The 21,569-nt window shown below is 53.2% G+C and overlaps 2 protein-coding genes across 4 annotated transcripts in view; one reads left to right on the top strand and one right to left on the bottom strand.

Annotated features, from left to right (window-relative positions):
- Positions 1-19,020, top strand: part of PTPN23 (protein tyrosine phosphatase non-receptor type 23) — a 35,697-nt gene extending 16,677 nt beyond the window's left edge. For both annotated transcript variants that reach the window (XM_049642587.1, XM_049642588.1), the window contains 23 exons: positions 10,202-10,329; positions 10,582-10,658; positions 11,310-11,359; positions 11,517-11,648; positions 11,915-11,995; positions 12,090-12,221; positions 12,318-12,365; positions 12,720-12,776; positions 12,916-12,974; positions 13,134-13,213; positions 13,328-13,442; positions 13,536-13,601; positions 13,973-14,118; positions 14,409-14,729; positions 14,804-14,958; positions 15,044-15,195; positions 15,289-15,468; positions 15,541-17,323; positions 17,426-17,610; positions 17,697-17,801; positions 17,879-18,017; positions 18,118-18,231; positions 18,310-19,020. In XM_049642587.1, the coding sequence (XP_049498544.1) occupies positions 10,202-10,329; positions 10,582-10,658; positions 11,310-11,359; positions 11,517-11,648; positions 11,915-11,995; positions 12,090-12,221; positions 12,318-12,365; positions 12,720-12,776; positions 12,916-12,974; positions 13,134-13,213; positions 13,328-13,442; positions 13,536-13,601; positions 13,973-14,118; positions 14,409-14,729; positions 14,804-14,958; positions 15,044-15,195; positions 15,289-15,468; positions 15,541-17,323; positions 17,426-17,610; positions 17,697-17,801; positions 17,879-18,017; positions 18,118-18,231; positions 18,310-18,789 (4,785 nt within the window). In that variant the 3' untranslated portion in view covers positions 18,790-19,020. The remainder of the gene's footprint in view (positions 1-10,201; positions 10,330-10,581; positions 10,659-11,309; positions 11,360-11,516; positions 11,649-11,914; positions 11,996-12,089; positions 12,222-12,317; positions 12,366-12,719; positions 12,777-12,915; positions 12,975-13,133; positions 13,214-13,327; positions 13,443-13,535; positions 13,602-13,972; positions 14,119-14,408; positions 14,730-14,803; positions 14,959-15,043; positions 15,196-15,288; positions 15,469-15,540; positions 17,324-17,425; positions 17,611-17,696; positions 17,802-17,878; positions 18,018-18,117; positions 18,232-18,309) is intronic.
- Positions 19,021-19,352: 332 nt separating this feature from the next.
- Positions 19,353-21,569, bottom strand: part of SCAP (SREBF chaperone) — a 72,970-nt gene continuing 70,753 nt past the window's right edge. For both annotated transcript variants that reach the window (XM_049642590.1, XM_049642589.1), the window contains exons 19-23: positions 20,694-20,776; positions 20,426-20,583; positions 20,187-20,267; positions 19,798-20,004; positions 19,353-19,715 (exon numbers count right to left, since the gene is read on the bottom strand). In XM_049642590.1, the coding sequence (XP_049498547.1) occupies positions 19,470-19,715; positions 19,798-20,004; positions 20,187-20,267; positions 20,426-20,583; positions 20,694-20,776 (775 nt within the window). In that variant the 3' untranslated portion in view covers positions 19,353-19,469. The remainder of the gene's footprint in view (positions 19,716-19,797; positions 20,005-20,186; positions 20,268-20,425; positions 20,584-20,693; positions 20,777-21,569) is intronic.

Here is a 21,569-nt window from a genome sequence, read left to right on the forward strand (position 1 = left end):
TGAGTATTAGCTATCATTATTATTTTACCTAGCTATCTGCAATCCTTAGGGATTAAACCTGCCATGTTTTCTTAGATCTAAAATATTAAATCAGATTTACTCAACTGACTTTTTTTTTTTTTTAACTGAACTTTAAACTACTTTTATTTATTTTTTAAGTTTACATCCAAGTTAGTTAGCATATGATTTCAGGAGCAGATTCTTTAATGCCTCTTACCCATTTAGCCCGTCCCCCCTCCCATCACCCCTCCAACAACCCTCTGTTTGTTCTCCATATTTAAGAGTCTTATGTTTTTGTCCTCCTTCCTGTTTTTATATTATTTTTGCTTCCCTTCCCTTATGTTCATCTGTTTTGTATCATAAAGTCCTCACATGAGTGAAGTCACATGATATTTGTCTTTCTCTGACTAATTTCGTTTAGCATAACACTCTCTAGTCCATCCATGTAGTTGCGAATGGCAAGATTTCATTCTTTTTGATTGCCAAGTAATACTCCATTGTATATATATACACCACATCTTCTTTATCTATTGATGGACATTTGGCTCTTTCCATACTTTGGCTATTGTTGATAGTGCTGCTATAAACATGGGGGTGAATGTGTCCTTTCGAAACAGCACACCTGTATCCCTTGGATAAATACCTAGTGCAATTGCTGGGCCGTAGGGTAGTTCTATTTTTAATTTTTTGAGGAACCTCCATACTATGTTCCAGGGTGGCTGCACCAGTTTGCATTCCCATCAGCAGTGCAAAAGAGATCCTCTTTCTCTGCATCCTCGCCAACATCTGTTGTTGCCTGAGTTGTTAATGTTAGCCATTTTGATACGTGTGAGGTGGTATCTCATTGTGGTTTTGATTTGTATTTCCCTGATGATGAGTGATGTTGAGCATCTTTTCATGTGTCAGTTGGCCATCTGGATGTCTTCTTTAGAGAAGTGTCTATTCATGTGTTTTGCCCATTTCTTCACTGAATTATTTGTTACTTAGATGTTGAGTTTGATAAGTTCTTTACAGATTTTGGATACTAACCCTTTAGTTCATATGTCGTTTGCAAATATCTTTTCCCATTCCGTCAGGTGCCTTTTACTTTTGCTGATTGTTTCCTTTGCTGTGCAGAAGCTTTTTATTTTGATGAGTCCCACATCTTAAGCATTTTGTGTGTGTGCATCGTAACCATTTTTAAGTGTATAGCGTTGTTAAGTACGTTTACATTGTCGTGCAACCAGAACTCTTCATCTTGTAAAACTGACACCTTGCACCCATTAAACAACAAATCCCCATTCCTGCTTCCCACACCCTGGTAACTACTGTTCCACTTTCTGTCTCTGTGAATTTGACTACTTTACTACTTGACATAAGTGGACTTACATAGTATTTATCTTTTTATAACTGGCTTATTTCACTTGGCAAAATATCCTCAAGGTTCCTCTGTGTTTTAGTATGTTTCAGAATTTCCCTTTTTCAGGCTGAGTAATGTTTCATTGTATGTACATACCACATTTTGTTTATTCATTTATCCATTGATGGACACATGGGTTGCCTCCACCTTTAGCCTATTGTGAATAATACCACCGTGGGTGTGGATGGGTTGTATGTGTAATGCTCATGTACAAATATCTGTTTGAGCCCCTGCCTTCAATTCTTTGAGTATATATCCAGAAATGGAATTGCTGGTTCATATGGTAATTCTATTTGTAATTTTTAGAGGAACCTCCATACTGTTTTCCACGGCAGCTGCACCTTTATCCACCAACAGTGTACAAGGGTTCCAGTTTCTCCACATCCTTGCCAGCATGCATTATTTTCCATCTTTTTTATAGTAGTCATCTTGAGGAATGTGAGATGGTATCTCATTGTAGTTTTGATTTTGCATTTCCCTAATGATCAGTGTTGTTTAGTATCTTTTCATGTATTGTGTATCTGCTTTGGAGAAATGTCTATTCAGGTCCTTTGCCCATTTTTGAACAGAGTTTCTGTTGTTATGTCGTAGTTCTTTATATATTCTGGGTATTAACTCCTTATCAGATACATGACTTGCCAATATTTTCTCCTATTCCATGGATTGCCTTTTCACTCTGTTGATTGTGTCCTTTGATAGTCAGAAGTTTTACATTTTGATGTAGTCCTGTTTATCTGTTTTTTGTTTCCTGTGCTTTTGGAGTTCTACTCAAGAAATCATTGCCAGATCCAATGTCACAAAGATGTCCTTCCTTTGTTTCTTCTCCTTTGTTTCTTCTAAGAGTTTTATAGCTTCAGCTCTTAAATTTAGGTCTTCGATCCATTTTAGGTTTATTTTTGTAAATGGTATAAGGTAAGGGTCCAACTTCATTCTTTTGCATGTGGATTATAGTTTTCCCAGCACCGTTTGCTCAAAAGACTGTCCCCCGTTGAATGGTCTTGGCACCCTTGTCAAAAATCATGTGACCCCATGTATTAGTTTACTATGGCTGCCATAATAAAGTACCACAGACTGTGGCTTAAATAACAAATTTAGTTTCTCACAGTTCTGGATGCTGGAAGTCTGAGATCAAGGTGTTGATAGGGCTGATTTCTTCTGAGGCCTCTCTCTTGAGCTTGTGGATGGCCATTTTCTCGCTGTATCTTCACATAGTTGTCCTTCTGTGCATGTCTGTGTCCTAATCTCTTCCTATAAGGACAACAGTCCTATTGGACTAGTGCCCATTTGTATAATTTCAGTTTACTTTACCTCTTTTAAGGCTTTATCTCTAAATACAGTCACATTCTGAGATAATGAGGGGGGTAGGACTTCAACATATCAATTGGGGGCAGTACAGTTCAGCTCATAACATCATATATGCAAGGGTTTATTTCTGGGTTCTTTCCTCTCTTTCATTGGTGTATATGTCTCTTTATGCCAGTATCACATTGTTTCAATTATTGTAGCTTTGTAATAAGTTTTGAAATTAGCAGTTGTGAGGGGCGCCCCCGGGGTGACTCTCAGTTGGTTGATTGTCTGACTTTGGCTCAGGTTGTGATGTCATGGTTTATGAGTTCAAGCCCCGCATCGGGCTCTCTGCTGTCAGCCTGGAAGCCCACTTCAGATCTTCTGTCCCCCTTTCTCTTTGCCCCTCCCCCACTGGCACGCCCGCACACACGTGCTCTCTCACACAAAAATAAAACATTTACAAAAATGTTTTTTTTAATTAATTGTGAAATCTTTAGCTTTGTTCTTCTTTTTCAAGATTGTCTTGGCTCTTTGGAGTCCCTTGAGATTCCATATATGAATTTTAGAATGGATTTTTCTCTTTCTGCAAAAAATGCCATTGGGATTCGGATAAGGATTTCACTGAATCCCTAAGGATCAAAAATCCAAAAAAGTAGATCATTTTGGGGGAGGTTTGCCACCTTAGTATTAAATTTTTTTAATACATGAATATGGATATCTACCCATTTATTTATGTCTTTAATTTTAAAGTTTCTGGCAAAATTTTGTAGTCTTTTGCGTTCTTGGTTAAGTTTCCTTCTGTGTAATTCTTTTTGATGCTATCGTAAATGGAATTTTTTTTAAATTTCATTTTCTAATTGTCCATTGTAGTTATATACAAACAAATGAATTTTGTGCACTGATTTTTTTATTCTGCAATTTTGCTGAATTTATTTCTAACAGGCTTTTTATGAACTCTTTAGGGCTTTCTATATATAAAATCATGTCTGTATACAGAGATAATTTTTGCTTCCTCCTTTTTAATTTAGATGCCTCTTATTTCTTTTTCTTGCCTGATTGCTCTGGCAATCCAGTATGATGTTAAATAGAAGTTGTACAAGTGGGAAGCCTGTCTTATTCCTAGTCATAGAGGAAGAGCTTTCAGGCTTTTACCAGTTTGATACGATGTTAGTTAAGAGTTTTTCACATATGGCCTTTATTATGTTGAAATAGAGGAACTTAACTGACTTTTAAAGAAGGTGACACTGTTCTTAGCAAATTTGTCCAAAAGGTGAAATATCTCACTACTCTGTTTCAAAGAAGTTAAAAACCACTTTTCCTATTTGAATAACAAAAAGTTGAAATAAAAATTTTACTTACAATTTCAAAGTGTAGGAGATTGTATCTTTCTCCCAAAGCAGGGATAATTGCTTTTTGGTTTTTTTTTCTTGTTTTATTTTAGAGAGAGAACATACGAGCATGTGCCAGTAGGAGGGTGCAGAGAGAAAGAGAATCTTACTCAGGCCCCACAGCCAGTGTGGAGCCAAATGTGCTACTTGATCCCATGACCCTGGGATCATGACCTGAGCCAAATAAAGAGTCAGACACTCAACTGACTAAGCCACCCTGGTGCCCCAATGGCTATGTTTATATATACTAAAGAGGTAAACTACTGTGTATAAATTGAATTTTTTCCTTTTTTTGAAATATATTAGTCTCTTATGTAGAAAACAAAAAGTGGAGTCACACATCTTTGTTAAAATAATTTTAGCTTTTATAATTGCCCACGTATGTACATTTACTGCGATCTTTATTTCTTCATTGGGCTTCAGGTTACTATAAGGTGTCCTTTTGTTTTAGCAGTTCTTGCCGGGTAGATCTGGTGGCAGTGAATTTGCTCAGCTTTTGTTGATCTGGGAATGTCCTAATGTCTCCTGAGTTTTGAAGGACAGTTTTGCTGGATATAGGATTTTTGTTTGCACGGTTTTTTTCTTTTCTTTGTCTTTTTTTAAAGTAGGGCTCCATGTCCAGTGTGGAGCCCAGTGCAGGGCTTGAACTCAGATCAAGACCTGAGATCAAGACCTGAGCTGAGGTCGAGTTGGACGCTTAACTGACTGAGCCATTCAGGCGCCTTAGCAGGCGTTTTTCTTTCAGTTCTTTGAATGTATGGATCTACTGCCTCTGGTCTCCAGAGTTCCTGGTGAGAGATCTGAGAATCTCTTTGAGGATCCCCTGTATGTGATGAGTCGCTTCTCTCTCGCTGCTTTCCAGATTCTCCGTGTCTTTGGCTTTTGACAGTTGACTACAGTGTGTCTTGTGTGGGTCTTTTGAGTTCATCCTGCTTTGAGTTTTTTAAGTTTCACGTCTTTCACCTAAGGAGTTTTAGGCCATTATTTCTTCAAATGTTTTCTCTGTCCCTTTCTTTCTTCTTTTTCTGGGATTTCTACAGTGCTTTTGTTGGTCTGCTTGAAGATGTCTTCACAGGTCCCTTAGACTGTGTTCACTTTTATTCAGTATTTTTTCTTTCTGTTCCTTAGACTTGGTAATTTCAGTTGTCCTATTGTCAAGTCCACTGATTCTTTTGTCTGCCTGTGCAGATCTGCTTTTCAGTCTAGTGGTGAATTTTTCAGTGTAGTTATAGTACTTTGCAGCTTCAGATTTTTTTTTTTTTTTGGTTTCTTTTTACATTTTCTCTTTGTTGATATTTGCATCTTTCCTTACATTGTTTTCTTGGCCTTCTCTACATCTTCCTTTAGTTCTTTGAGCATCTTCTTTTTAAAATTTATTTCTATTTTTATTAATGTTTATTTTTGAGAGAGTAAGCACACAAACTGGAGAGGGAGGGAGGGAGGGAGAGAGAGAGGGAGAGAGAGGGAGAGAGAGAGAGAGAGAGAGGATCCGAAGCAGGCTGTGTGCTTTCAGCACAGAGCTCAGTGTGGGGCTCAAACTCACAAAGCATGAAATCATGATCTGAGCCAAAGTCGGATGCTTAACCAGCTGAGCCACCCAGGTGCCCCAGTTCTTTGACCATCTTTAAGATAGTTGTTTTAAAGTATTTGTCTAGTACATCTACCACCAAGTCTTCTTCAGGAGCAATTTTTTTTTTTTAAGTTAATGTATTTTGAGAAAGTGCAAGCAGGGGAGGGGCAGAGAAAGAGGGAGAATCTCAAGCAGGCTCCGTGCTGTCAGTACAGAGCCCCACTGGGGGGCTCAAACTCATGAAGCAGTGAGATCTTGAGTTGAAATCAAGAATTGGACACTCAACCAACTGAGCCATCCGGGTGCCCCTTCAGGGACAATTTCTGGTTTTTTGTTTTGTTTTGTTTTTCCATTTGAATGGGCCACACTTTCCCTTTTTTTTTTTTTTTTTTTTTTTGTATGCCTGGTGCTTTTTTGTTGAAAACTGGACATTTGAACCTAATGATGCGGTGACTCTGGAAATCAGAATCTCTCCCTTCCTCGGGGTTTGCTGGGCTTTTTGTTTTTTGTTTTTTGTTGTAGCCTGTGTGTCAAGAATTAGCTGAGGTTTAGGCGTGCCTGGGTGGCTCAGTCACTTAAGCATTCACCTTCAGCTCATGACCTCATGACCTCATGGTTCATGAGTTCAGGTTCTGCGTTAGGCTCTGTGCTGACAGCTCAGATTCTGGAGCCTGCTTCGGATTCTGTGTCTCCCTCTCTGTCTGCAAACCTCCCCCCACCCCCTCCACCCTGGTTTGCACTCTGTCTCTCTCTCTCTCTCTCTCTCTCTCTCTCAAAAATAAATATCAAAAAGAAAAAAAGAAAAAGAATTAGCTGAGGTTTCTGAACTTAAGGTCTTCTCAAGTCTTCTAAGCCTGTGCCTTTCCCCGGATGTGCATGGTGACTTTCTCATTTCCCCTGTGTATATGGTTGCTTTCGAATGTCAGTCTGGCTCCCACATGTCAGTCTGGCTCACAGAAGGGAAAAAAGACAAATGGAGGGGTGAGTGGAAGGAGAAGTACTGTTGCTTTATTTATTAAAAATGTTTGTTTATTTTGAGAGAGAGTGCTTGTGAGCAGGGGAGGGGCAGAGAGAGAAAGAGAGGGAGGGAGGGAGGGAGAGAGAGAATCCCAAGCAGGCTCTGCGCTGCTAGCATAGAGCCTGACATGGGGCTCAGACTCACAGACCGTGAGATCACGACCTGAGCCAAAATCAAGAGTCGGGCACTCAACCTACTGAGCCACCCAGGTCCCCCAGCACTGGAGCTTTAAATCCCCTTTGAAGTCACTTCCACCTGAGGGAAGGTGCAGCAGTGGAGGGAGGTGTTTGTCCACCTTCCCCTTTGCTCCTCTGAGATCGGAAGCAGCAGTCCGTGATCAGAACACAGATGCCCCGTATTTGGAGGACAGAGTCCTTGCTGCCTACTCTGGCTCCCACAGACTGTGCAGGCTGCTCCAGAAACACGTGCAGGGCTGGGGGCTGGGTAGCTGCTACTGTGCCAAGAGCTAAAATTCACCAAAATTTACCACCTAAGCCTTCCTCTGTGAGCTACAAGCCTTCAGTAGACTCCAGAGCTCCAAAATAGTCACCTCAGACAGATTCCACCAGTGCCATTGTTGTCTTGGTGGGCACAGGTTTCTGCTGCTTCCTCCTCTTCCACTTCCCAGAATATTCCTCATAAATTTTTTAAAAAGGTTTTACTTGGACAGTTTGCAAACAGTGAGAGAATCTTAACCCCCAGGACTGCCACCATTTTGTGTGCACATGCCACGCCCTGGGAGCAGCACTCCTCCTGGTCTCCGAAACCTCTTCTGCGGCACATTCTTTCAGGTGTGGGGCAGGCGGCCTGCACAGAGCAGTGGGCTGGAGAGCACCGGCCCAGGACCCAAGGCTCTTCCCAGGCCCTGGGAGGACAGAGACTAGGATAGCTACTTCCTCTAGCCGGGACTTGATTTTTTTTATCCAGAAAGTGTGAGAATTGGACTGGATTCGTGTTTCTTCAGCAAACAAACTGTTGTGTATAATCCAGACCAAAAAACCTCCCAAGTTCAGCAGTACATGAAGCGAAAATAAGAGTTTAAATTAGGAGGGGAGGGTGGGTGAGGGGTACTGAGGAGGGCACCTGTTGGGATGAGCACTGGGTGTTGTATGGAAATGAATTTGACAATAAATTCCATGTTAAAAAAAATTTAAAAATAACTAAATTATTACAGCAATTTTTTAACACTGGTCTAGTGAATTACAGAAAATGTGTCAAAGCAGAGAGACATGCAAAGCAGAGTCAGCATAAGTGAAGTTAAGCTTTTACCATGACTCTGTGATTTGCAGTTCAAATGGAGGGTGGATATAATTTGGGAAGCTATAGGCAACCCTCTTTGTGCGATCTGGCCCCAGTTTCCTCACCTGAAAAGCAGGGGCTGGAAGAGTCGTCCTCTAAGAAGACCTTCCAGTTGTAACTCCGAAATTCTCAGTTCTGTGACTGCAGGGCATAAAGCTGGCAAGCGTGGTGAGGGGCTCATGAGGGTGATGGGAGTGCTGCGGCTTCAGAGCTTCCTTTCTGACTCCTGTTCTGCTTGGCTCCTCCGTGTGTAGGCGACAGAGAACATGGCAGGTGGGACACGGAGAGCCGCGTTTCTTGGCTGGATTAAAAGTGCCAGTGGAGGGGCGCCTGGGTGGCGCAGTCGGTTAAGCGTCCGACTTCAGCCAGGTCACGATCTCGCGGTCTGTGAGTTCGAGCCCCGCGTCAGGCTCTGGGCTGATGGCTCGGAGCCTGGAGCCTGTTTCCGATTCTGTGTCTCCCTCTCTCTCTGCCCCTCCCCCGTTCATGCTCTGTCTCTCTCTGTCCCAAAAATAAATAAAAAACGTTGAAAAAAAATTAAAAAAAAAAAAAAAAAAGTGCCAGTGGAGTTGTGTGGCTTGGAGGGAGGGTTGCTTCCATTGTCTCCCAAAGATGGTGTTAGGAAGTACAAAGACAAATCTTCTCTATTTTAACCTTTTTGAATGTGCTTTATCGAGTATTTTAAAAAATGTGTAGCTAGCACATCAGATTTGTTGTTTCAAAGGGGTGGCTGCTTAAGATGCGGCTCCCGCTTTGAAAAATGGCGTCAGCCTAAAGGGAAAGGTTATTAAGTCCCCATGGTATTTGATGACAGCAGAGGTTCTGATGGGGAGGGGGTGGTGACTAGATTCCAGACGCCCTGGCCCTGGCCTGAGGGACCGGTCACACCTTACCAGCATGGCCGTGAGCCTTCGCCTTGCTCTGCGCCCTCTGGAGGCTGCTCCACAGGGGAGCTTACATTCCTGCTCCGAGGGGACGATGGGGCCCGGGGGAGAGCTGCTGAGTGGGACGGGCCCCAGCTCTCCCTTCTGAGGCAGGGGTCTTGGAGCCCAGCTCCACAGGGTGGTGTCCTGGAGGGTTTCTTCTAGCAGGTGATGCTGGCCAGCTGTGCCCTGGAGTCCGGGGGTGGGGGGGCTGGTTCACCCAGCTGGGGGGCGAGGGCATGCACAGTGCCTCCGGCCCAGCCCTTTTTTGTGTTGGGCACTTGCTTCTTGGAGAGTATGTTGTCTACTCTTCTCTTTGAGCACAGGTTTTGTCTGCTTTGTTTTGTTTCCCCAAAATGGGAAAAGTTTTGTTTTTTATAAAGAGTAAAAGTATTCAATATAAAAAATAGAGTATTAAATACATATCTCTATGTATATAGAGAATAGGATAAATTACTTAGACCCAGTGGTAATCATGTAACATTTTGGTGTATAACCTTCTAGAATCTTTTGTCTTTGTGTATATACCTAGTTGGCTCTCATTATCTACGTAATTTTACATAAATGAAATCATACTGCTCATCTGTTACTTTTTTTTCCCCCAACGATAAATATGTCATAAACATCTAAACATAATAGAGACTCTTGTCTTCAGCCTTTGTGGCTGTAGAGTATTCTCTTTTGTGGGTAGATGTGACATAATTTATTTAAACAGTCCTCTTTAATGGAAATTTTGGTGGCATCCAGTATTTGGCCCTGTTAATAATACTGTGATAAATACCCTGTGTGTTCATCCACGCATTTGCTTTACTGGGTATCTTTTACTGTAGGTTTTAGATACAGAACTGTGGGTCAGCATTAAGTACTTTAATGTTTTTTTCCTAGTATTTATTTTTTTTGAGAGCAGCGGGGAGGGGCAGAGAGAGGCTAGGGGTGGCGGGGCACAGAGGATCTGAAGCAGGCTCCGAGCTGACAGCAGACAGCCTGATGTGGGGCTGGAACTCACAAACCCTGGGATCATGACCCGAGTTGAAGTCAGATGCTTAACTGAGCCACCCAGACACATCGTACATTAACATTTTTAATGTATGTTTTAAAACTGCCTTCCAGAAAGGTGGGACTGAGCCAGCCAGCCAGCCCTGGCTGGTGGGATGGGTGTTGAACAACTACAGGTTTAGCTGTGGGCTTTCTTTGCATCCCTTGGAGTGTGCAGTCTCCTAGCTCAGATGTATGTTTCTTGGGCATCTGTGGGCAGACAGACCTGCCTGTACTCTACCCCAAATGATGGCAGGCCTGCTTCTCCCATCTGCCCCCCAGAATGCGGTCCGTGTCCCACGGGACTTTGAGGGCTGCAGTGTCCTCCGCAAGTACCTAGGCCAGCTCCACTACCTGCAGAGTCGGGTCCCCATGGGCTCGGGCCAAGAGGCCGCTGTTCCTGTCACCTGGTAAGAGCTGGCAGGCAGGGCTGGGGGGAGACTGGAGGGTGCCTGGGCAGCCCAGGGTGTTTGGATGGTGGGGGTGTCCCTTCCCTTTACTCTCCTTCCCGTCCCCTTCCTTGCTGCCGAGGATGGGGAGTGGCTTGGTGTGGTCTCCCCAGGCCTCCCTCTGACCTGCAGTGGGGTAGCTGGTCCCATCACCTGGCCTCAAGGTCCCGGCCAGCTCCTTCCCTTAAGATGATGGGGGTGGCCTGTCTGCAGGACCGAGATCTTCTCTGGCAAGTCTGTGGCCCATGAGGACATCAAGTATGAGCAGGCCTGCATTCTCTACAACCTCGGTGAGCTGCCTAACCCCTTCTCCATGTCCCTACCTCCCAGGCCCGCCAACCTAGGATCTCAGCTCAGCAGAAAGTCACAAAGGCAGTGTGCTCATGGACAGAAGGTCCCCGGATTCTGACCCCTTCACTGCCTCCCCCATAGCTCTGCCAGCACCTCTTTTCTGGGCCGTGGGCAGCCACCTGCTGGGGAGAAGCTCCATTGGGCTGGCTGCCACATGGTGTTGCTGCTGTGTGCTCTGGCCAGGAGTAGCGACCTGTCTTCATAGACTGGACAGCACTGCCTTGGCTTCTGGTTGGTCTCAGCTAGCCCTGATGACTTGGCCTTAGTGTGGCTCAGGGGAGGCACCTGGGGAGCCCCAGAGTCCTGTGTAGGCACCCCTGGGGCTTCAAGACTGGACCTGTAGGCTAGGGGCTATGGATGGGAGCTCCTCCTTCCGACACCCACACCTCTGTCTGGTGTAGAGCAGCAAACTGAGGGGCCAGGCTGGACTTCTGAGTGTGTCCTTGGGCCAGCAGCCCCAGTTTTCAGATCCCTGTTTTCCTGACTGTGAGTGACAACACTGCCCCCTCTGCCTTACACTTGACAAAGGTGTGGGCAGCCTGGGGAGCGGCCCCGGGCCAGCCCTGACACCATGTTCTCTGACTCCCCAGGGGCACTGCACTCCATGTTGGGGGCCATGGACAAGCGGGTGTCTGAGGAGGTGAGGAGGGGAGGGGCAGTGGGTGGGACAGAGGACATAACCCAGGAGGGGTGCTGAGCATCCTTCACCCCCAGAGTTTGCGTCCTGTCCTGCGGGAGTGGACACGGGCAGCTGTCTGGCTCTGCCTCTGGCCATCCTCCGCCTCTTCCCCTCCCAGGGCATGAAGGTCTCCTGCACTCACTTCCAGTGCGCGGCAGGCGCCTTTGCCTACCTGCGCGAGCACTTCCCTCATGCCTACAGCGTTGACATGAGCCGCCAGATCCTCACTCTCAATGTCAACCTCATGCTGGTGAGGAGGTGCCCTTGTTGGGGCCCGGTTGAATCCGGGGATGGGGACGGCTGGTGCCGGCTCCTAGACCAGGCCCTGTGCAGATGGCAGTGGGGCCTTGGCTTTGAGCTTTTGAGCCCTGGTGGATCAGAGCGGGGCAGCGCTTCTTGGAGTAGGGGAGGTTGGAGGAGCGAGGACAGGGGAGGGGAATCCCTCTGTGGTCCCCCTGATGGGAAGGGTAAGATCTCCGGGTAAACAAGCGAACGCACCTGCATTCGTTGGTCCAGGGCCAGGCTCAGGAGTGCCTTCTGGAGAAGTCAATGTTGGACAACAGGAAGAGCTTTCTGGTGGCCCGCATCAGCGCACAGGTAGGGACGGGGGTGGGTGGTGGCCCTCAAGGGACTGAGAGCAGGCCTTTAGTTCACTCCTGACCCCCACTCACGGCCCCATCCTGGCTCCCAGGTGGTGGATTACTACAAGGAGGCATGCCGGGCCTTGGAGAACCCTGACACCGCCTCGCTGCTGGGCCGGATCCAGAAGGACTGGAAGAAGCTCGTACAGATGAAGATCTACTACTTTGCAGCTGTGGCTCATGTGCGAGCACTGTGACCACTGGGGGAGGGGGGATGGGCCGGGGGTGGGGCTGCCACAGCTGGGAAGTAAGTGGTGGCGTTTCTTCTCTCTCGCCAGCTGCACATGGGGAAGCAGGCTGAGGAGCAGCAGAAGTTCGGGGAGCGGGTGAGTGAGCCACGGCAGGGGGTTAGGACTAAGTCCAGCCTAGGGGGTGCTAGAGGGGAAACTTCCCTTACCGAGTAGGAGAGGTTGTCCTGGCCGTCCCTCACCCCCACATCCTTGGCCACCGCTGGCTGTAGGCCTGGTGTTTCTTTTATGTTGTCCCATCTGTTTTCACCCTGATCCCAAGAGGCCTGAGGAGGTGGGGCAGGGGGTGACACTGAGCTGTTGGCTGGGCTGGTGCCTGGCTGCTTCCTCAGCTTCTGGTCTTCTAATGGGTCACCCGATGGCCGGGCAGGGCTTAATGGGGTGGCAGGAGGAGGGAAGGATGGACCGGGCTCTGCCTGCTGCCCCGTACAGGTCGCATACTTCCAGAGTGCCCTGGACAAGCTTAATGAAGCCATCAAGTTAGCCAAGGTAAAGCTGAGGAAGAGCATGGCTGCCCCTCAGAGCCCTGAGAGTACATGGTGGGGCTGAGGCTTGTCCTGACGCTGGCTTGACTTGGTGCTGAGTGTCCTCCCCACTCCCCGTCCCCCCCACCTTCCCTGTCCTACAGGGCCAGCCTGACACTGTGCAAGATGCGCTTCGCTTCACTATGGATGTCATTGGGGGAAAGTGAGTCTGTGGGGCCGGTGGTGGCCCCGGTTCCTACTTGTTGGGAAGGGTCTTGGCCCTTTGCCCGCATCATGTACCTGAGAATAGTGGGCCCCCTGGGAGGCTAGGTCCTGGATCCCTGCTGATTGCTGGACTCCCCACTTCCCCTTCTGACCCCAGGTACAATTCTGCCAAAAAGGACAATGACTTCATCTACCACGAGGCTGTCCCAGTACTGGACACCCTGCAGCCCGTGAAAGGTCTGGAGCTGAGCCGAGGCTGAGGCTGGGGGTAGGGGGTGAAGACGGGAGGACAGAACAGAGGCAGACTCCGCTTGTGTGGACTTGGTCTCCAGTTGTTCCTCTCCCTCCCAGGTGCCCCCTTGGTAAAGCCCTTACCAGTGAACCCCACAGACCCGGCCGTTACGGGCCCTGACATCTTTGCCAAACTGGTACCCATGGCTGCCCACGAAGCGTCGTCACTGTACAGGTGGGCAGGAGGGGCCGGCCCCGTTCTTAGCACACGTGGGGTTGGGATGTCTCAGGACATAGGTTTCCAACAACTGCTCTGTCACTTCTGCAGTGAGGAGAAGGCCAAGCTGCTTCGGGAGATGATGGCCAAGATTGAGGACAAGAATGAAGTCCTGGAGTGAGTGTGGGGCCGGAGGTGACACAGCAGATGTCTGTGGGGTCCCCAGTGCTGCCTGCAGCAGGGAAAGGAATAACGAATGTCCTCTTGCACCAGGTTTCCTAGCACTGCTTTTCCTGCCCGTGGTCTCGGGTGCTGGATTTAGAGGGTGAAAGTCACAGGTCTTGGGAGGACAGTGTCCCTCTGTCGCATTTTCTTCACCAATGCCCCGGGTCTGTTCTGTGGGGCCAGGTCAAGACCTCCAGTGGTAGAGTCAGGATGCGAACTTGCCCTTTGCTAGGACCTCAGACCCAGTTTCAGTGGTGGGGCTCGCTCTCGGGAGAGGAGTGAGAAGTTAGGTCAACACCCACCTGGTCCTCTTGCCCCCACAGCCAGTTCATGGATTCGATGCAGTTGGATCCGGAGACCGTGGACAACCTTGATGCGTACAGCCACATCCCGCCCCAGCTTATGGAAAAGTGTGCCGCTCTCAGTGTCCGGCCCGACACCGTCAGGAACCTTGTCCAGTCCATGCAGGGTGAGCAAGTGGGGAGAAACAGGTGGGTGGTGGAGGTCACCTGTAGTGGCCGCCTCCGTGTCCTCTGTTCCCCGAGGACGGAGGTTAGACTTCTGAGCACTAGGCACGAGCGCCCACCTCCATCCCTCCGTGGATCCCTGCGCCCTGTGTGCCCTGCTCGGCGAGCACTGGGTCACACACGGGCCCTTGACTGAGTGGGCGGTTCTGTCTCCCTGGGGATGGACACAAACGGGCGCCTAGTGTGCCTACCTCAGGAACTGCGCCCCCCCCCCTCCCCCGCCACCCCCTAGTGCTGTCAGGTGTGTTCACGGATGTGGAGGCCTCCCTGAAGGACATCAGGGAGCTGCTGGAGGAGGATGAGCTGCTTGAGCAGAAGTTGCAGGAGACCCTGGGCCAGGCCGGGGCCAGCCTGGCGGGAGGGGCCGGCTCCAAGGCGGAGCTGGCCGAGGTGAGGCGAGACTGGGCCAAGTACATGGAGGTCCACGAGAAGGCCTCCTTCACCAACAGCGAGCTGCACCGTGCCATGAATCTGCACGTCGGTAACCTGCGCCTGCTCAGCGGGCCGCTGGACCAGGTCCGGGCTGCCCTGCCCACGCCAGCCCTCACCCCAGGTGAGTCCCTCCCCTCCCCAGGGCAAGGGAGGCAGGGCTGGAGGCTCCGGCCTCACGACCACCGCTGCTCCCAGAGGACAAGGCCGTGCTGCAGAATCTGAAGCGCATCCTGGCCAAGGTGCAGGAGATGCGGGACCAGCGCGTGTCCCTGGAGCAGCAGCTGCGTGAGCTTATCCAGAAGGATGACATCACCGCGTCACTGGTGACCACGGACCACTCGGAGATAAAGGTGGGTGGGTGAGCAGGGGGTGTCCCTGGGCTCCGCCTGTAAGCGGCGAGGCCCTGAGTGTCTGTCCTCCGCCTCCTTCCCGCAGAAGCTGTTCGAGGAGCAGCTGAAGAAGTATGACCAGCTGAGGGTGTACCTGGAGCAGAACCTGGCCGCCCAGGACAACGTGCTGCGGGCGCTGACGGAGGCCAACGTGCAGTACGCGGCCGTGCGGCGGGTGCTCAGTGACCTGGACCAAAAGTCAGTGTCCGGCCCCCTGCTCTTTCTCGCCCAGCCTCCCGCCCGGGGCGTGGCCTAAGCTGCTCACCTCGTGCTGGCCCTTCTGCCCCCCAGGTGGAAGTCCACACTGCAGACCCTGGTGGCCTCCTGTGAAGCCTACGAGGACCTGATGAAAAAGTCCCAGGAGGGCAAGGACTTCTATGCCGACCTGGAGAGCAAGGTGGCTGCCCTCTTGGAACGGGCCCAGTCCACCTGCCAGGCCCGAGAGGCTGCCCGCCAGCAGCTCCTGGACAGGTGGGTGCGGCCCCACACCCCAGGCTAGGCCGACAGGGGTCTGGCTCCATGACTTCCTCACCTCGTCTACAGGGAGCTGAAGAAGAAGCCACCCCCACGGCCCACAGCCCCGAAGCCGCTGCTGCCCCGGAGGGAGGAAGGAGAGGCGGTAGAGACCGGAGACCTGCCTGAAGAGCTGCGCAGCCTGCCTCCAGACGTGGTGGCCGGTCCGCGGCCACCCGACACCTACTTGGGAGCCGCCGCCCCTTTCCACTTTCCTCCCGGCCCCTTCCCCAGTGTTGCAGGCCCGGGACCCCACTATCTCTCAGGACCCTTACCTCCTGGTACCTACTCGGGCCACACCCAGGTATTGCCACCCAGGGTCCCCCAGGCCCCGGGACACCCTGCAATGGCCATGGCCCCCGGACCTGCCCTCTACCCGGCCCCTGCCTACACACCGGAGCTGGGCCTCGTGCCCCGATCCTCCCCACAGCACGGCGTGGTGAGCGGCCCCTATGCGGGGGTAGGGCCACCCCCACCGGTGGCAGGCCTACCCTCAGCCCCACCTCCCCAGTTTTCGGGCCCCGAGTTGGCCATGGGGGTTCGGCCAGCCACCACCACGGTAGATAGCATCCAGGCCCCCATCTCTAGCCACACGGCACCACGGCCAAACCCTAGCCCTGCTCCTCCCCAGCCCTGCTTCCCGGTGTCCCCACCGCAGCCACAACTGCTCCCTGCACCCTACACCTACCCTCTGGGGACCAAGCAACCCCTCACAGCTCCCCCTGCCCAGCACCACTTTCCTCCTGGGATTCCCCCAGGTTTTCCAGCCCCGAGGGTGGGGCCCCAGCCCCAGCCTCATCCCACAGGAGTACCATTTGGGCCCCAGCAGCCCCTTCCACTCCAGCATCCGAACCTCTTCCCACCCCAGGCTCCAGGGCGGGTACCCCTCCAGCCCTCCCAGCCCCCCCAGCCTCCCTATCCCTTTACCCCTCAGCCTGGTGTCCTGGGACAGCCAACGCCGCCCCTGCACACACAGCTCTACCCGGGCCCCTCTCAGGACCCTCTGCCCCCCCATTCAGGGGCTCTGCCCTTCCCCAGCCCTGGGCCACCTCAGTCTCCCCATCCCACCTTGGCATATGGTCCTGCCCCTTCCTCCCGGCCTCTGGGCCCCCAGGCAGCCCCTCTCTCCATTCGAGGTCCCTCACCTGCTGGCCAGCCCACGCCCAACCCCCACCTGGTGCCTTCTCCGGCCCCGTCACCAGGGCCTGGCCCAGTACCTCCTCAGCCCCCCGCAGCAGAGCCGCCCCCATGCGCGCGCCGGGGCACCGCGACCGCAGACCTGCTCTCCTCCAGCCCTGAGAGTCAGCACGGGGGCACACAGCCTCCCGGGGGCGGGCAGCCCCTGCTGCAGCCTATGAAGGTGGACGCGGCTGAGGGCCGCCGGCCACAGGCCCTGCGGCTGATTGAGCGGGACCCCTACGAGCGCCCCGAGAGGCTGCAGCAGTTGCAGCAGGAGCTGGAGGCCTTCAGGGGCCAGCTGGGCGACGCAGGGGCTCTGGACGCCGTGTGGCGAGAGCTGCAGGAAGCACAGGAACAGGACGCCCGGGGCCGGTCCATCGCCATCGCGCGCTGCTACTCGCTGAAGAACCGGCACCAGGACGTCATGCCCTATGACAGTAACCGCGTGGTGCTGCGCTCGGGCAAGGATGACTACATCAACGCCAGCCGCGTGGAGGGGCTCTCGCCGTACTGCCCGCCCTTGGTGGCCACCCAGGCACCACTGCCCGGCACGGCGGCTGACTTCTGGCTCATGGTGCACGAGCAGAAGGTGTCGGTCATTGTCATGCTGGTGTCTGAGGCTGAGATGGAGAAGGTAAGGGGGGAGGGAGGGGTGGCGGAGAAGGTAAGAGGGGGCGGGGCGTGCCCAAGAAGGACCCTGCAAAGAGCCCTAACTGTCTCATCTGTTTTCTCTCAGCAAAAGGTGGCACGCTATTTCCCCACTGAGAGGGGCCAGCCCATGGTGCACGGTGCCCTGAGCCTGGCGCTGAGCAGCGTCCGCGCCACCGAGACCCACGTGGAGCGCGTGCTGAGCCTGCAGTTCCGCGACCAGAGCCTCAAGCGCTCGCTCGTGCACCTCCACTTCCCCACGTGGCCCGAGTTGTGCGTCTGCTGCCCCGGGGTGGGGACGGTCGGGGCGTCGGATGGGGTCCCCCTCCGGCTCACGGGTCCTGCCCCCACCCCCGCAGAGGCCTGCCTGACAGCCCCAGCAACTTGCTGCGCTTCATCCAGGAGGTGCACGCGCACTACCTGCATCAGCGGCCCCTGCACACGCCGGTCATCGTGCACTGCAGGTAAGGCACGGAGCGGGAGCGGGCACTTGCCCGCGGGGGTCCTCCGGCCCCGGCCTCACGCCCCCTTCCCGCCGCAGCTCCGGGGTGGGCCGGACGGGGGCCTTTGCGCTGCTCTACGCGGCTGTGCAGGAGGTGGAGGCCGGCAACGGGATCCCCGAGCTGCCCCGGCTGGTGCGGCGCATGCGGCAGCAGAGGAAACACATGCTGCAGGAGAAAGTAAGGGGCTGGGCCGGCGGGCGCTGGACGGGGCGGGGGGCCTGCCCCGGGGGGGTGACGAGGCCCCGCCTAGCTGACCGGGCCGGGGGCACCGCTGCAGCTGCACCTCAGGTTCTGCCACGAGGCGGTGGTGAGACACGTGGAGCAAGTGCTGCAGCGCCACGGTGTGCCCCCTCCGGGCAGGGCTCCGGCCGGCACAGGCAGCAGTCAGAAGGTGAGGAAGGCGCCCCTGGGGGCGGCCGGGCCGGCCGCAGCCCCGTGGACTCCTTTTCACGTGCTTCTGTCTCCACAGAATCACCTTCCTCAGGACTCCCAGGACCTGGTTCTCGGTGGAGACGTGCCCATCAGCTCCATCCAGGCCACCATCGCCAAGCTCAGCATTCGGCCTGCCGGGGGCCTGGATTCTCCGGCTGCCGGCCTCCCTGCCCCTGTAGAGCCCCCAGGCCTGCCTCCAGCCAGCCTCCCGGAGTCTGCCCAGCTCCCCTCCTCCTCCCCACCCCCTCTCTCTTCACCGCTGCCCGAGGTCCCCCAGCCTGAGGAGGAACAGCCAGCACCTGCGCCTCCCAGCCTGGGGCCCCCCTCTTCCTCCCTGGAGCTGTTGGCCTCCCTAACTCCGGAGGCCTTCTCCCTGGACAGCTCCTTGCGAGGAAAGCAGCGGATGAGCAAGCAGAACTTTCTGCAGGCCCATAACGGGCAGGGTCTGCGGGCTGCCAGGCCCACCGATGACCCCCTTAGCCTTCTGGATCCGCTCTGGACGCTCAACAAGACCTGAACAGGCTTTGCCTACCCGGTTTTTCCGCCACATCATCTCCCACGCCGGTCTGCCCATGCCTAGCAGGGCCTCTCAGGTGGGCCTGGCCTCTCCCATTGCCACTGCCTTCAGCCCTACCTGGCCCAGCCCGCACCCCTGTGGGGTTGAGATGTATCGCGGCCCTTGGGTCAAGTTCTCCTTTGTGGGACCTGACATTTTTCAGCTCTTTGCTATTAAAGTAATCGACCAACCCGTTCTGCGGCCAGTGTCTGCCCACTGCTGCCTTAGAGAGGGAGCCGGAACCTCTTAGCAAGCTTGGATGTGGACAGGTGGGACGACGACAGTGGGGTCTCCCCTGGTGTCCACACCTCGGAAAGGTTAAGAAAGGCGGCCTGCAGCACTGGCTTGCTGGACTGCTCCACCCTGTAACCACCCCTCTACAGTCGTGTACAGCTCCTGCCTGGAGCAGCTCTCAGAAGCATGTGACTAAGTGCTGGGGTTCAGGCACACGGAGGGCCCGCAGAAGTGATGGAGCAGCTCGAGGGGAAGATGCAAGTGGTTTGAAAGGCCCGTGACAGATGGGATTTAAAAAAAAAACCAAAAAAACCTTTAATATTACAGTCAACGAGGCAGAACAGTTCTAGAGGCAGCTTCCAGAAGACTCCACTCTGCACCGCAGCTCCCGCCCCCTCCACCCTGCCTCAGTCCAGCTTCTCCAGCACGGAGGGTACATATACCAGGCTGAGCTCGCTGCCAAAGTTGCAGACGATGGCGGCATTGTCCAGCACCAGGATCTGGCGGGTGGGCTGGGCCTCACTGTTCTTCCCCAGGTAGACAGTCTGTAACAGGTCCCCGTAGTTTAGGTCCCAAAAGGAGACACAGCCCTGGCCGCCAGTCACCAGCAAGTTGTCAGAGATGACACCCAAGCTTGCTCCACAGCCCAGGTCCTAGAGGCAAAGACAGGATAACTCAGTGTCTCGAATCCCTCTCTACAATACCAACAGTCCTGTGGCCCCCCAATGTGCCCACCTGCTGAATGGAATAGAGCTTGATGCCTGTGCTACGGTCCCAGATGCTGATGAGGTCATCCAGACCACTACTGATGACGCAGGAGGTGGTGCAGGTGAGGGAGGTGACATCCCCACGGTGAGCGAACATGTGGCTGACCCGGCTGCCAGTCAGTACATCCCACAGGCAGATGGCCCCATCTTGTCCTCCACTGGCCAGCACCATGGTCTAAAGGAATAGGCCCAAGGGAGCCGGGTCACCGGTGGAACACCTTTGGACCCAAGGGTGTCCCGGTGCCCTGGGAGTAGAGATCCTCACTGCTTCCCAGAAGGTTCTGAGGGCCAGCTGCTGAGAGTCAGAAACAAAACCCACGGCTTTGTATCCCTGCACCCCACACACGGCCCCCTCACCTGATCAATGTACACAGTTGTGATGGCCCCCGAGTGGCCCTGCAGGGTGAAGAGGCAACACGAGTCCTCCAGACGGAACACCTGGGGCAGGGACGGGCATCAGGTTCTGACCTCTGGCGTTTTCCCAATTACACGTGGGCCAGGAAGTCCCTCCCGCATCCCCTCCCTGGCTGACCCCCGAATGCCCCCCCATCACCTGTGGCAGGCCACTCGGCACCCAAGAGATGGAGCCGACTCACTCTCAGCGTGTGGTCTTGACTCCCAGTCACGAGGCGCCCAGCTGCTGCCTTCAGGGCCGTGATGGGTTTCTGGTGTGCACAGGGCACGGTGTGGGTCAGGCGACACGTTACCGTGTCACTGCTGCTGTACACAGGGGATGCGGGGGAACTGCTCCGCCCTGAGGACGACAGGCCCAGTAAGGGATCTCCGAGAAGACACCGTGCAGGCAGCCACCACACTCCGCCCGCCAGGTGCACGCACTCAGCCACCCAGCCTGGGCCCTCTGACCTCGGAACTGCAGGGGGCTGAGGGCAGTGCCGGTCTCCAAGGAGAAGAAATCGAGGGAACCGTTGAGCCGGGCAGCCACGATCCTGGAAAAGAGTGGCTGCTGATGGCTCTCCCTCAGAACGCCCAGGTCCGGGGCCGAGCACCGTGGGCACCCGCCAGGTCAACTCCACCAGACGTAGGGACCGTGGCCAAGAGGCAAGTGCAGGGGCTGGGGAACATGCTGAAGCCGAGGGACCCAGGTTACAATTCTGTTCTGTGTCTCAGTCTCTTCATCTGTGAAACGGGGACAACTGCCCACCTTACAGGGTAGTCACGAGGGGTAGTGTGTGAGGTGGTACCTGGAGAACATCATGTGAGACTGGAAGTTAAAAAAACAAGCACGTGCTGGGTGGGGCTCCCCTCCACGGCCTGGAGCTCACGGAGGGGCTTCTGAGGAGGGGAAATCAGCCCCAAGGGGAGGCTGTGTGTCGGAGCCACAGGCGGTACTGTTGGGCGTCCCCTCTTAAAGCAGCTTCAGTCCAAGTACCACCCACTCTACTTCCTTTTTCACAAAGAAAAGATTTTCTTCACAGCCCAGGAATTCCTAAGCAGAGGTGGGGGCATTTGCCCAGTGGCCCCAAAACCTCAAAGTGAGTGGAGTTTAAAATCTTACTCCAGGGGTTGGATTTTCAACTCCAGGAGTTTAAAATCTTGGTTGAGCGTCCGACTTCAGCTCAGGTCACGATCTCACAGCTAGTGAGTTCGAGCCCCGCGTCGAGCTCTGGGCTGACAGCTCAGAGCCTGGAGCCCGCTTCAGATTCTGTGTCTCCCCAGCTCTCTGTCCCTCCCCTGCTCATGCTCTGTCTCAAAAATAAAAAAAAATCTTGCTCAGTTGGT

This window comes from Panthera uncia, chromosome A2, assembly GCF_023721935.1.
Source record: "Panthera uncia isolate 11264 chromosome A2, Puncia_PCG_1.0, whole genome shotgun sequence".
Lineage (NCBI taxonomy): Eukaryota > Metazoa > Chordata > Mammalia > Carnivora > Felidae > Panthera > Panthera uncia.